General features: G+C 37.7%; 1 protein-coding gene across 1 annotated transcript in view; it reads left to right on the top strand.

The window, feature by feature from the left end:
* The window catches only part of STT3B (STT3 oligosaccharyltransferase complex catalytic subunit B), a 53190-nt gene that overhangs the window by 11044 nt on the left and 27810 nt on the right, over nucleotides 1–14336 (top strand). The window contains exons 2-3 of the mRNA XM_069770768.1: nucleotides 11327–11435; nucleotides 13212–13499. Of these exons, the coding sequence (XP_069626869.1) occupies nucleotides 11327–11435; nucleotides 13212–13499 (397 nt within the window). The remainder of the gene's footprint in view (nucleotides 1–11326; nucleotides 11436–13211; nucleotides 13500–14336) is intronic.

Genomic DNA, 14336 nt, shown 5'->3' with positions numbered 1-14336 from the left:
GCTAATGCTCTTCTACTGTGCTGTAACTGTTTAAAAGTTCTGCCAGAAATAACATTGTCATTGCTTAGATGGTTATATGGGATGTTGGGGATCTAGAGCCAAATCCCTTTTCTGAATCAGGAAGGCTAACTCTGAGTTTCTAATTTAAATGCACATTTGTGGAGAGAGAGTTGAGGGGGCATATAGTCTGGTGGGGATTGAAGTGTGAAAGGTCCTGGAATGGACCAATTAAAAATTCACATCTGGAGGGTGAGGAGAGAGAAGATTTAGGATTATGTGACCTAAGAACTATCCCTTGAGAACTTCTGCTAGGTCCTTCCAACAACTCTCACGTATTCCCTGCAATACACCTCTTTTCAACCCTGCCTGAACTGCAGCTGATTGTCTTGCTTTAGTATCCTTCTTTCCCCATTCTTTTTCATGGGCAACAAGATGTTCATTTTGCCTTACTGCATTTCATGTGGCAATGGAGGAGAAGGGGAAGGCATGGTACCTCCAGTCCGTAATAGCGTTTGTGGCAGAAAGGCATCACAGCTTCAGAACATATGTGTGTGTAATATTAAGCCTAGCTCATCTTAATGATGTTTCCCCGCCTCCATGTTTTTATTTTATTTTCTTTTTTATAAAAGCCCCTTTAAGATCACTTCTAAACATGAATTGGATTTTACTAAAGTGGTGGGAACACAGTGAAGTAGTTTGATAGCTACAATATAGTAAGACTAAGCAATACTAGAAATTCCATCACATAATGAGAAAAAAACAATGTAACTTTAATTTCACATTGTACGTGGCAGGAATTTAATATTAATTACAAATACTGTCTTCAATGCTGAGCACTGTAGTCACTGCAGTACACTTAATCTGTAGTGTTTCTGTGAGGATACCTCATAAAAAGCAAATAATGTTTTGTTATTACACTTTTGTGTTTCTTGTGCGTAGTTTTTAAAGAAACATTGGTAACAGGTTGAATTAAATTCAGTGAAAACTTGCTTTTTTTAAAAATTTATTTAGACTTCTTAGAAACAGTATGAAAGATAAAATGAATGCAGTGGATAACTGATTTTAAATTCTGCTTGCCATACTTATTTCAGAATAAATCAGGCATTGAAAGTGAATCAAGAATGCAAAATATGGTTAGAAAGATAAACTCGAGTCTGTGTATTGTAGGGAAAGATGAAGACCACTTTCTGCTGTCATCTTCTTTCCTGGTCTTTGTTTATTCTATTGGTGACATCCTATTCCCACATCAATTTCCTCCAGTGTGAGAATATGCAGTCACTTTGCAAACAGCTGGAAGACTTTCTGCCCTCAGCTGGAGGCTACTATCTCTTCTGTTGGACTGTATTAATAGATCATGTGAGTACTCCTAATCTGCTTCAGAGAAAAATAAGGTGAAATAGTTTAGATAATCTTTAGAGTGGTTTGCTTTTTAGCTGTGATTCAAGCCAATTTGTCTGATCTGGGTGCAAAAGTGGATTATGAGTGCTTCTGCACTCCTCTTAACTAGCAAAGGTCAGCCGAAGGGTAACTGCCACAGTTAAATTTGAGTGAGTGTATAACTGAGTACAAGGCATCCATCCTGGAGTTGTGATTCTCACCCACACCCCAGACACCCCACCCCCTCCCTTTATTCTTTTGCACTTTGGGCTGTATTCATGCCTTTTTCTTTTCAGCTTTATTTGATTAAGGCATGATTAGATCTATCTCTAGGTTTCTGCAAACCCTAGGTGTATTGTTTGGTTTGTTCTACAGATAGCTATATATGTAAAGCTATATATGTACATACCTACTGTGGAAAATTGCCTGGTCCCTGCTACATGCCTGATGAATGCAATATTTATGTCTATTTATGCCAGATTACTGAAGGGTTAAGCAGAATTTGAGCAGACATATTTAAATTAGATGAAATTAGGTCTCTAACCCAGCCTCAATCACTAGACAGAAATTGTTCAAGTTAGATAGACTGTCTGGTTCTGCTCTGGTGATGCTTTGTGTTATCCACTCTGAAACATTAATTTTTAGTTTTTCAGCATTCATTGTAGTAAAAAGTCAGTAAGTCAATATTGCAACGGATGGAGCTGAACAGGTGCGATATGGGAGGTCCAGCTTCTTGGACTAAACATAATCTACACACAGAAAGGACAACTGAAAGAAAGCATAGTCAGAGAATTCAGGTAACTGAGAGCTAGTTGCAGGAGGAATAATAGCAGGTGCATTAAGAGATGTACTAAAGAGCAAATATTTAAGGAATATTGGATGAAACACTACCTTATTTTAACTTGCTAAACTGACTTAGACTGCTGACATGCAACCACAATACTGTAGATGCTTTTAATTTCTGTGAGCTAACAAAAAACTATGTTGATGTAATCTGTACAGAGTAGTTTGATATGTAATGTCCGATTCTGGCTGGACCTACTCTTTCTCATGTTACACAGAAGTTCAAGCAAGTTATAGAGGGGTGAACACAATAGTTTCTGCTAAAGCTCTTCTATGGTGCTGTAACTGTTTAAATGTTCTGCCAGAAATGAGATTGTCATTGCTTAAATATTACATGGGATGTTGGGGATCTAGAGCTTTTCTAAGAGTCCTGTCTACTTTTTACCGTGTCTTGTATTTTACAGGGTAGAAACAGTCTGCCAGGACACCTTGCATCCAGGCTGATTTCTTAAATTTCACTTAAAGGGAAGTGATTGTGAAGTTGGTTCAACTGCGTTTTGGTGTAGCTACTACTTCCATAGTTGCCACTGCACTGTAGCATATAGGTGACTTTTATTATGTAATAGAGATGATAACTGTGCCACATACTCCCAAATACTTAAAATATAAGTACCTGCAATGAATGAGAAATATCCTTTATTTTGCTCTGTATTTCAGACTATTAAAAAAATTAGCATTCTTTTCTGGGTACGTATTGGATCTTGCTACAGGATAGCAGGTAGTATGTTTGAGATCAGTTTAGTAAGAGTCCACTAGAGTTGTTTAGGTGTTACATGTTGCTTTGTTCTATAGTAGAAGACCACGAAAGAAGTGACTTGGGAGCTAGCCATCCTCTGTTCCCAGTGACCTCTTGTGAAGCAGTCATGTTCAGCCCATTGATTTCTAGTATCACATTTCTCACAGAAAGAATATTTTGCTTCTTAAAATATATTATTTAGCTAATTGCCTTTTGAATTCCTTTCTGCCAACCAAATCTTCATGTACCAGCCTTTAACTTAGAAGGTTCTGAAGTTAAGCTGCCTCCATCGTGTTAAAAACAAGTACAGCATGAATCTGTTTCATCCAAAAGAAACATCCTTCTTGAACATATTCTTGAATTCCATGCAAAGCCTTCAGAGTTGCAAGATGCAAGGCTAATGTTCTACAGAGTAGCCCAATAGCACTCAGAAAGAAACAGACATAACGCTATAGAGCCTTTTGAGTTTGTGGTAGTTAATATTGTGTTGAGCAGAGAAGAGATGCCTCAAGAAGCTGATGCTGTCAAAGGATATGGAACTAGTATTGCCATCAGTATTGATGCCAGTCATAGCGTAGTATCTGCAGTGAAGTGTATATCCAGTAGAGCAGAGAACAAGCATTCAATTTGCCCCTTACCATTGAAAACTCTTCAGAATTTTGACTGTCCCAAGAAAAAAATGTTATCATCACTTTCTTCTTAGGTCTAAAATGTTGTTAAGTTTTATGAATGGCACACTTCACTGGTGAAGTATGTCTTTTAGTATTGGTAAAACTAATGCTTTTCTTAATAATTTGCCTTGAGACATGGAATAGTTCAAAAGACAGAAAAAAGTCATGAAAAAGCCTAATCGGCACCATAGGAAGTGTCTGAAACTGTAGGCAGATATACGCCCACTACAGTGATGCTGGGAAGTATATTGTGGCTTCAGATGTAATAAATTGTGTAAAAACTATAAGCTGTGGTCATGGAATGCTTTAAAAAGCTTGCAGCTCTTTAGCAAAAATACTGAAGATGCCCTGGGCGCTCTGAAGAAGTTAGAGTAACTGTATGCTCCCTGTAGAATTTCATATCATTAAGAAACTGGCAGCATGCAGTTCTTGATTTTAGCACTTGCTAAGCGTGACATCTTATTGCAGGCAGTGAAAATACCATGCCAAGTAGTGGAGTATGAATGCTGTAATCCTTCTTAAACACATTGGGGACATTCTGATATTCTTAATGGTTATTCTATAACCGTTCTGGTATTCTTCAGGATTTCCATTGAACACAGTTGAATGTTGGACCTGAAAAAATAGGTTCCCTTCGGGTTGTGCCATCCAGCTTTTTTTTCTGCCTGGACTTTCTACAGTTCTTCCCCATCAGGGATTATTCTAATGGTATTACAAACAGGAGGAGTTTTGTTGCTCGGCTGGATTCCAGGAACAGAAAATTCTTCCTCCTTTGACTCAGAATTTCCATGTTTTCTGAATTTAGGTGGCCACATCACTGCAGAACCTCCTGCCATTTTTATTACTTCAGTGTACTAACTATTCTTCCTATAACAAAGGAGTCTTCGCCACATTTTTCTGAGTGAGTGTGTTTGTTCAGAATTAGGAAATCTGAAATCAAAAGCAGGATCATGACCAATATTGAACCTGCGGAAACTCAGAATGATAGTACTGCTGCCAATTCTCTTATCAAACATTAGACTTCTGGTTGACAGTCAACTTGCAGGATGTGTATTTCTCTTTTCAAATGGCCCTACTTGCAACAAAACCCCTAAAGATCAGTTGGGCCTCTCCATTCTTACTGTGAGGTCTGTAACACCTTGGGTTTAGGTTGTGGGCAGTAGGAAAGGCTCTTCACCTGTCATAAGTACTTCTGCCTACAGGTATTGCTGTGCAGAATTCTGATCTTGATTAGTTGAAACTGGCTTAAATGTCCATACACACTTTCCAAGGTTATAAACTCAACACAAGTAAGCATTTTCATGATGAGAAATACTGCTGTAGTGCCTCGAATTCATTATGTGATTGATGGGGTACTATACTTCCATTTTAAAAACCATATGCAAAAATCATTGTGGTAATTGCTTATTTGTAGATACAGACTTCAGAGTAAGACTTTCAGGATGTTGTGCTTGTAGTATAATATGTAGGCAGGCAGGTGTTTTGAAATTTAATATGGAATACTGTATATATGTTTCTTTGTTTCAGTGGAAGTTACTGAACTTTCTCATTAAATTTGCCATAAAAGTGTTGCACTGAATAAATTCTTCCTTTGGATGCAAAGAATATGTCGGATATGGAGTCAATCTGCAACTATCTTTTTCAAGAATCTAGACTTGCCATCTCTAATTAGATACTGTATGGCAGAATTCATTCTGTAATCTACATTTGCATTAAAAACTGACTCCTGGAATTGCTCAGATAGCTTGTAATGTTCACAGTAATGTTCACAGTATCATGTCATTTTTCTGAGTTTGCAGATGTGAAAATTTTGTGCATCTGCAGCTGAAGACTTTTAGAGCAGAGAAGCCTTTATAATTGCAGGCTTAGAAAACTTTCAACAGATTGTGCTAGTAAGGAGATTACATATTCTCAGATGGCTATAAAATGCCAGATAAAAAGTCTAGGTGACGGGGCAGTAGTAGCATGAAATTGATAGGGTTTTAGACAGTCAACATTCCCACAAGAAACAACACTCTGATCTTGAGCTCTGTTGTAATGGGAGGGTCAAATGAATTCCATTGCTGTCAGTGTAATTTGCCTTAAATGTTGTTAAGATCTAGATGAAGTAACTGCATTACTTTACGTGTGCTCTTTTCCTGTATGTTCTTACTTTCTCAGTAGGCTGAATTTTATTGGAATGTTCATCTTAAATAGTACTTTTGTCAAGGAAATACTGAACTTAGGAAAGTCAAAGCCAAAGATGTCTCCTTATAAATATAGCAGTAATTGTTGCTGTGAGGTGCTGGAGAACTCTATAGCTCCTGGGTAGAACAAGTGATCACTGTGACTAGCATTAACTAATCATCCTACAGCATTACCTTGTGTCATCAAAAAAGCAGTTCATAGGGTGGAATAAAAATCAAACCCAAGCATGAAAAGATAGTTAAGATTATATATTAACAGTACATAACATACAACTGAAAACTTTACAGGCTTTATTTTGCAAGTTGCCTAGTTAAGCTTTCCAAATTAATGTTGCTACTAAAAAAAAATTATGCCTCTGCTCAGTTATTTTGCTGTTGCTGCTTGTGTTCTTTTCTATGCTGAAATTGAAATATGCTTTGAAAATGAGAACCATACCTTTGTTAGCTCATCTTAAGTCATCTGCTGAACCAACTATAATATAGGTATCTCCAATAGTGCCACAAAATTAATGGTACCATACGTAGAGTGCTTTTGTGATAATTAGAGCATCCCCCAAAAGGTTCAAACTACAATACCAGCATAATTTGGTGGTTGGGGCTTTGAATTCTGAAATGTACAAAGACTTAGGATTGTTTGATGATTCCTTTAAAGCTTAGCTCAGAGGAGGAGACAGTTCAAACTACAGGCCTGACAGAAAGAGGCAAGGAGAACAGCAGAGTATCACTTTTCCTCCTAGAACATCAGCTAAAATAAGAAAAGTCAATGCTCACTGGTGTTAGTCAGTCAGGTCCTTAAGAGCTCTTCTCTGCTGAATGTTAGCAAGTGTGTATCTTTTTACAACATGGACTGAGTCTTTCTAGCTGAGTTCTTAATTAGGCATGTGCTTCACATAATTTTGTTCTTTATTCTTCTCAGGTCTGTCTCAAATTGGCTTGCCTCAGAGGGATGAGAGAGGATGAGAGGGAATCTTAGGAGATGGGTGAGCAGTTCCCATACCTCAAGATCAGATGGGTGGGAGAAGAGGGATCCTTTCCTTCAGTCTGGTTCTGCAACATAGTACTGCACCCTGTTTAATCACTGTAACCAGTAGCATACCCCAGTTCCTGTGTCTCCTTGGCTAATGTCTAGCCAGTCAGAAAGAGGGTTGGATAAAAACCCTAAATATCACCTATGCTTGCTGCTGCTGGAGATGGAAGAACCGGGGAAGACAGTGATGCCCAAGCCTGAAATGCAACCCCTACCCAGTCCTGGCTGTTCTTGTCTCCATTCTGATTCCTCCCTCAGCTGCAGCCCCTAAATCTCCAGGATGCGGGCATAAGCAAAGGCAGCACTTTTTCTGATATTTCCTAGGGCTGTTTTACACGCCTATGAAACCTATAGATAGTTGTAGATACCATGACAGTACTGCTGAAGAAATACAATACCACTGTGCTGTGTTTCAAACATAGTTTGAAAAGTACCAAGAGAGTAAGAAGGTTGTGTGACTATGGCTTGTGATACTCGCTGTTTGTTAGCAGTGCTCTCCATTCTGGATGTGCTGGTTTTGGCTGGGATAGTGTTAATTTTCTTCACAATAGCTAGTATGGGGCTGTGTTTTGGATTTGTGCTGAAAACAGTGTTGATAACACAGGGATGTTGTCGTTACTGCTGAGCAGGGCTCACACAGAGCCAAGGCCTTTTCTGCTCCTCACCCCACCCCACCAGCGAGGAGGCTGGGGGGGGCACAAGAAGCTGGGAGGGGACACAGCTGGGACAGCTGATCCCAACTGACCACAGGGATATTCCGGACCATATGGCGTCATGCTCAGCATATAAATCTGGGGGGAGGTTCGGAGTGATGGCCTTTGTCTTCCCAAGTCACCGTTAGGCGTGATGGAGCCCTGCTTTCCCGGAGATGGCTGAACACTCACCTGCCGGTGGGAAGTGGTGAATGGATTCCTTGTTTTGCTTTGCTTGCGCGTGTGGCTTTTGCTTTACTTATTAAACTGTCTTTTATCTTGGCTCACGAGTTTTTCCACTTTTACCCTTCTGATTCTCTCCCACAACCAAACCAGGGGGTAGTGAGGGAGCGGCTGTGTGGGGCTTAGTTGCTGGCTGGGGTTAAACCATGACAGTCCTTTTGGCGCCCAACATGGGGTTCGAAGGATTCAAGATAACAACAGGTTTGACTGGAATGTGCTAGATCGAATTTATAGCTGTTATTGCTGTTTAGCTATTAATGGGCAGGCTTCTGTGCTTGCCATGGGGCTTGCTTGTCTCACTGTATCTTAGAGTCTAGTGCTCGTTAGTGGCTGCTTTTTCCTTTCACTGCTTGCTGTGCTGCTGTACTGCTTATCACCTTACTCTGCGGTGCCTGGGAACATTTTGCTAAGAGCAATGGCGATGTGCCTGGGCTGGCAGATGGCCAGGGCATCGCTGCTGTTTCTGTGCTGCTGTACTGGACAGGCTGGAACTCCAGTGTGAACTCCAGTCAAAGGGACTCTTGCCTCTCTCCATTCTGGCCAAAAGGGAAACAGTTTTACAAGGTTCAGGCTTGTCCCTAAAGGAGTAGAGTGCTATGAATTGGGTAAGCGGTATCAGGGTGTAATACTGGCATCATATGATTGCTAGACCATACTGTTGTCTCATGGACTGCCCGTTGTTGCCACTTTGTCAGTGCCTGAAGCTGGCTTTGATATGCAGCATTGCTCATCAAGCTTCTCCTTATGTATGCATATGTTTATATTTACATTTTAACTTATTTTTGTTTGCAGGTTACCTAGTGGGAGGTGAAGTGAGCACTTTTTTGTTTGTTTGTTTGGTGTTTTTTTTCTCCCCTAAAGTCAAATTGAGGTGCTGTAGTTAAGCTTCTAAATATTTTTCTTAGGTTTCTGTGGTCAGAATGTTTTTTCTCATTCTCTCCTATAGGTCTTCTCGCAGTGAAAAATTAATGTACCTATAGTATTGCTAATAATTTCTGCTGTAAAGACATGCCCAGCTGTCTCTGCATGCTTTCATTTGTGGCAAAAGAATCAATTGCTTTTTGGAAGAAGGGGTTAATAGATTTGTATCTATCCAGAGGTATATTAGGAGGGAAGATTAAATTCTTACCTCTTAAGTGGTAGAAGTAGAATGCTGTTAAGTTGCATTTCAATTTTCCATGGTAATTCATTGTTATTAAAGACTTAATGGGATGTTGCCGAAGCACAAGACAGTTGTTCGCATCCTTCTGAAATCAGTTATGAAGCTTTACTAGCTCAAAACATGAGGAGAATATCAATATGTATTCTTCTTGCCTATTTGTTTAACTAATCTTTTAATACTCTAAAAGTAAACATTAGTCACACTTTTGTAGCCTCTGTGAGTTTGAGTCATGATTTAAAAAGTTGAAAGTAACTCATGTTAGTAAATATCTATCTTGTTTCCTTTTTAAAGTTCTAGGATAACAACATTGACTGGGTTTTCAGTGCATTTTAAGTCCGGTCCTTAGCTGGCTGGATTGTATGCATCCTGTGCAACATGGAACTCCTGCTTTGTCTCATACCATACTGCAGGCATTTGGCACTAAACAAATTAACAATAGACCTTGCTGTACTAAGATAAGAGGCTAATTTTACAGGTACAGCATTTCATAAATCACATTATACTTGACAGTTCAGAACTGGAGAATTAATTAATATTTAGAAATCTAGTCAAATGGGAATAGTTGCAGGCTTATTAGAAACAAATGTCACATTGCTGTTTGATACAAAGATTTCTAGGTCAGAATGATTGATGTTTGTGTGAATTTTCTTATATAAACATGACTAATTACTTTTGAAAGTCTACAGTTTTATCAGTTAGTGTATCCTATATAACTGCTTATTTAACATGTGAGAGAGTGTTCCTGAAAATACGGCGCTCTATTTTTTTTATTTACTTATTTTTAATGTTACTTGACTGATGTTATGATAGTTCCGTCTGGAAACATGCAAGTTTGCTGACATCTGGACCTGAATTTCAATTATTTTTCTTCTTTCACTGTGTAGATGAAGAAATCTGCTCATAACCTCTGTGTGGTTGTACTTCAGATACTGGACTTGTACTGATTAAACAAGTAGGAACTTGATGGGTCTTATAGTCTTGAATTGCATTAGCTTTTTTCTGGTAAAATGAATTAGTTCAAAGTAAACCTGTGATATTTTGGGAATCCTAGATATATGAAAGAAATTGATGTAGTTTTAAAATTGGTGTTAGAAGTGATGCATGTTAGTGATATAACTGCATACTTTCATAAAATAGACAAAATTAAAAACACGCGTAAGCTTTTCTAGTCTTGAATACTAACTGTCTTTGGAAGTCTTTCATGGTGGTTTGCTCATCTAACCTGTTGTCTGTTATGGTATTCAACTTAGTCATCTGAACTTCTTAACTAATGAATACAATCTTTAATACTTCTTTAACTAATTAATTTCATGTTGTTATCTAAATTCCAATTAGAATATCTGTTAGGAGGGTTGGGTTTGTGGATGTTGCTGGTTTCAGAAGTGATGTTCACTGAGGCTTTTCTAAGCCTAAACTTTCTTTACAAAACTTTACAGCATCAATACCTGTAGCCTTGTTAGTTTGGCTTTCGAATGATCATGAAAGAGTTGCAGTTTGGGGTAACATGCACTGCAGTTCTCACAGCAGTCTGATACCTAATTTGAAGAATTAATGGACTTTGTAATACTTGAAAGGTTTTGCTATCTGAAGTTTGAGAAGTTGGAAAAATTACGTGTCAGAAAAGTGGAATATTAATGCCTTGGTGGCAATCCATCGGTGGTTTTTAATGGTATATGAGCAGTGTGGAAGACTGAACTGAAAGGATGCATGGGAAGGCTTTTGCTGTACAAGGAATTTTCTGCAGCAGAGAATGTACAAACTTTGAAGGTGAAACTTCATCTACATAGATTCTACGTTGTATAGGTTCTTATTGATTGAAAGAAAGGAATATGTCAAGGCCATTAGTTTGATAGTGTGAACAAATAGACTGATTCCCTTTTTTGCATATTATTACATTATGTCACCTCTCAATGTTCATGGAATAGACCAGCAGCAGATACACTGGGTAGCTGTCCTGTCTCAGAATGGGAGTCTTGCATTGATTCTTCCATGATCTTGATTCTGCTTAAGTGGTATTCTGGATGTGGAAAATAATAGGTTGATAGACTATATTTGAAAACTGGCTTTAAAAAGGAATGCAGAAAATGCTAGGAGTGTTTGTTAGAGTGACAGAAACTTTAATGTTTTAAAAAACCCACCCAAAACTGTAATATTTCATCTCTGTATATGCACTAGCTGTAGAAATGAAAAAAATGTAGTGGTTAGAAACTGAAGGCTTAGTAATTTACTTTATAGATTTAGAGAGGGCCATTGTACTTATATACTAAATGAGATGCTGAAGTTTAATTATTTTCTAGGTCTTAGAAAACAGATGACTTAAGGTATGCCTAAAATTTAGGTTCTTGATATTTATCTTCCCCCTCCCTTCTTTTCCTCTATTTCTTTCTAGGTTTAACTATAGATCAACACATCATCTTGCATCCCATGGGTTTTATGAATTTTTAAACTGGTTTGATGAAAGAGCATGGTATCCACTGGGAAGAATAGTAGGTGGAACTGTAAGTATTGTAATAATAACTTAAAGATGACTTTGCAGTAGGTATTTTGAACTTTCAATACAAATTTGACATTGATAAAAGGAGAATCTTGATAAAATATGCTTTTAATTGTCAAATTGCTGCAGAGGGAATAGCAAGATGTTTTTAATTTTTTGCTGCAGGAGCTAAGACAGTAAGTCAACATGCTTTAGTCTTTGTCCAACAGCATACTGTGAACAAGAAATACAGAACTGAGTTTTACTTCCTTACATATTAACTTCTAATAGTAATAAATAAGTGTAGTATGTCTCCTGTAATTCTGGTACATGAAATGAAAAAGATTTTTTTTTTTTTTTAAAGTTATCTGAATCTCATAAGGCACAAGTTTTAATCCAGTGGTATATGTTGAGTGGACTTCATGTGTGTATGGAAAATGTTAGGATTTTACTGGGAAAAGACCTTTTGAAATTAAATCAGTGGGGCACCTGTATGAAGCATCAGGAGTAGGTAAGATTGGTATCGATGCAAGTTACAAGACAGGAAAGGTGTATGAAACAATCAGAATACAAATATCATTCATTGGTAGAATAGCTTTAGTGACACTGAGCCACGTGTTACTTAATGTGTGAAAGTACATTAAACTTCTTAATTATAGTACATGCTATTTAAATGCATTTACAAAGTTTTTTGTAACAGCTAGATCACTATTTGTTGTAGTACCTTAGAGATACTTGAGACCGTTTTTATGTAACATATATATGTGGGTTTTGCGTACCTGTCTTATATGAAGTAAAAACCCATAGGAAATAGAATTGAAATGTTGATTTCATACATTATTTTGCAAGTCATATGGTATATAATGTTTTAATAGTTTGTCTTGAAAACTGTGTCTCAAGGATATAGGCAGGGAAACATTCTGTTGTCTGTTAATTTAATTTAGTACAATGCCCTTCTTAGCTTTTGAAAGAAACTAAGGCAGGTGAAGTACATATTAACTTTTCTAGTACATACTGATTTTTCTGATGTTGATAAATGTGGGAGGGTAGAATTCCTATTAAGAATATTTTGAAGTTCTCCAATATTCTATAGTGGGTTCAATAGATTTGTATAAGTCTATGCTACCTTTCCTGGAGGACATCTTAATTCAGTTTTATAGGACTTTATTTTAATCCTTCATATCCAAAGATGTCTACAGATGTCTTGCAAATATATAATACTCAACTGACTGTCTTGTCAGCTTTTCAGCTTAAAAAAATTAATCTCGTTGATGCACACTTTCTTTCTCCATGGGCAACAAGAAGTAAAAGAATGGCATGGTGTATTTTGGAGGAAAATGGATAGGGCTGGGAGATGTTGCTGAGTTTCTTCTTGTTGTCTTACAGGTTTTGGGTTTTGTTTTTTTCTTAAAGCTGTTAGCTGGCTTGAAATCCTCTTGCAAACTTTAGCTTCTGCTTCCATACCTTAACAACAAATTCTTCTCACTATATGATAAGTGTCAGGCAAGATAGGATATTATCTGTATGCTGCTTATTCATTTACAAAATGGATTATATGTAATTGTTAGCATTTGGTAAAATTTGAAGAACCTCTGGTATTCAGCGGTGTCGTCAAAAAATGATTAAAGTAGTATTAAAATAATTCCATTAGCTTTACCTGCTCACTGCTCATATCAGCTTAAAAAATGACTGTTTCATTGCAAATTATATGCTAATAAGCCTACCTAAACCTACCATGATCATTTTCTGCAATAACCTAGTGGGTTGGTTTTGTTTTGTTTTGTTTTTTCCCTCCTTTTAGGTATACCCAGGACTGATGGTGACAGCAGGCCTTATACATTGGATTTTAAATATGCTTAACGTGACAGTCCACATAAGAGATGTATGTGTGTTCCTAGCACCAGTTTTTAGCGGCCTTACAGCTATTTCTACTTTCCTGCTCACCAGAGAACTGTGGAACCAGGGAGCAGGGCTTTTAGCTGCCTGTTTTATTGCCATAGTTCCAGGTTACATATCCCGATCAGTAGCAGGATCATTTGACAATGAAGGCATAGCTATTTTTGCACTGCAGTTCACATACTATTTATGGGTAAGTAATTGCCGAGTCTTCTGCTTTGGAAAGGTTTTTTGTTTCCTCCTCCAACCAAATGACTGATTTTTCTTAGAATCCATTGAATTCTTATCTTCCTCCCTCTCATCCCTCTTCCCCTTGGCTCTTGATCAGGCGGGTATGAGAAGTCACGTGATCTGAACAACTCCGTAATCATGCTCTTTAGTTTGCTGTGTAAAAGTACTGTTCAGCTGAAGTATGTGTGTCCTGTAGTAGGAGTAGTAATAATAATGATGGTAAGTCTATAAATTTAAAGCAAACGGAAGGGTTGTTTCTGTTTTTCAGTTTGGAGTTATTAGTATTATGTGAGCATCAAACTTTTAGCCTCATTTAGCTGGTGAAAAGCAGTAGACTCTGAATATAAAGTGCTTTGAATTGTCTTCTGGAGAAGCTTTCAACTGTATGGAGGGTCTGGGCTTTGGCTTAAGCACCCAAATTAAATACTCAAAGGTGTTCAGAGCCAGATACTAATATTGCTGGCATGCTTAAAAAAAAAATAGCCTGACATCTTTTAATTAGCCTACTTGCTAGTGCACTTGTCTGTCACTCCTTAATCTGTATGTAGAATTGCATCTGTAATGCAGTTTTGTATGAAGGACTTTAGGCAAGCTGGAGTTTTTCTAGACTGTTGCATCTATTTTGGAAATATCACAAATAGCATAACAATATTGTTAATTCAGCCTAGACACTGTATGGTACTGTCCCTTGTGCATTCCCTGAATGCATATACTTTTCATTTTGAGTGTCTCCATGTATGTACATGGTCATTACAGCTTTTCTCACGATTTTGTCAAGAGTTCCACTTCATAAGCAGAT

The sequence above is a fragment of the Haliaeetus albicilla genome, chromosome 2 (genome assembly GCF_947461875.1).
Source record: "Haliaeetus albicilla chromosome 2, bHalAlb1.1, whole genome shotgun sequence".
In the NCBI taxonomy this organism is placed as follows: Eukaryota; Metazoa; Chordata; class Aves; order Accipitriformes; family Accipitridae; genus Haliaeetus; species Haliaeetus albicilla.
This window is presented reverse-complemented; position numbering and strand designations above follow the sequence as displayed.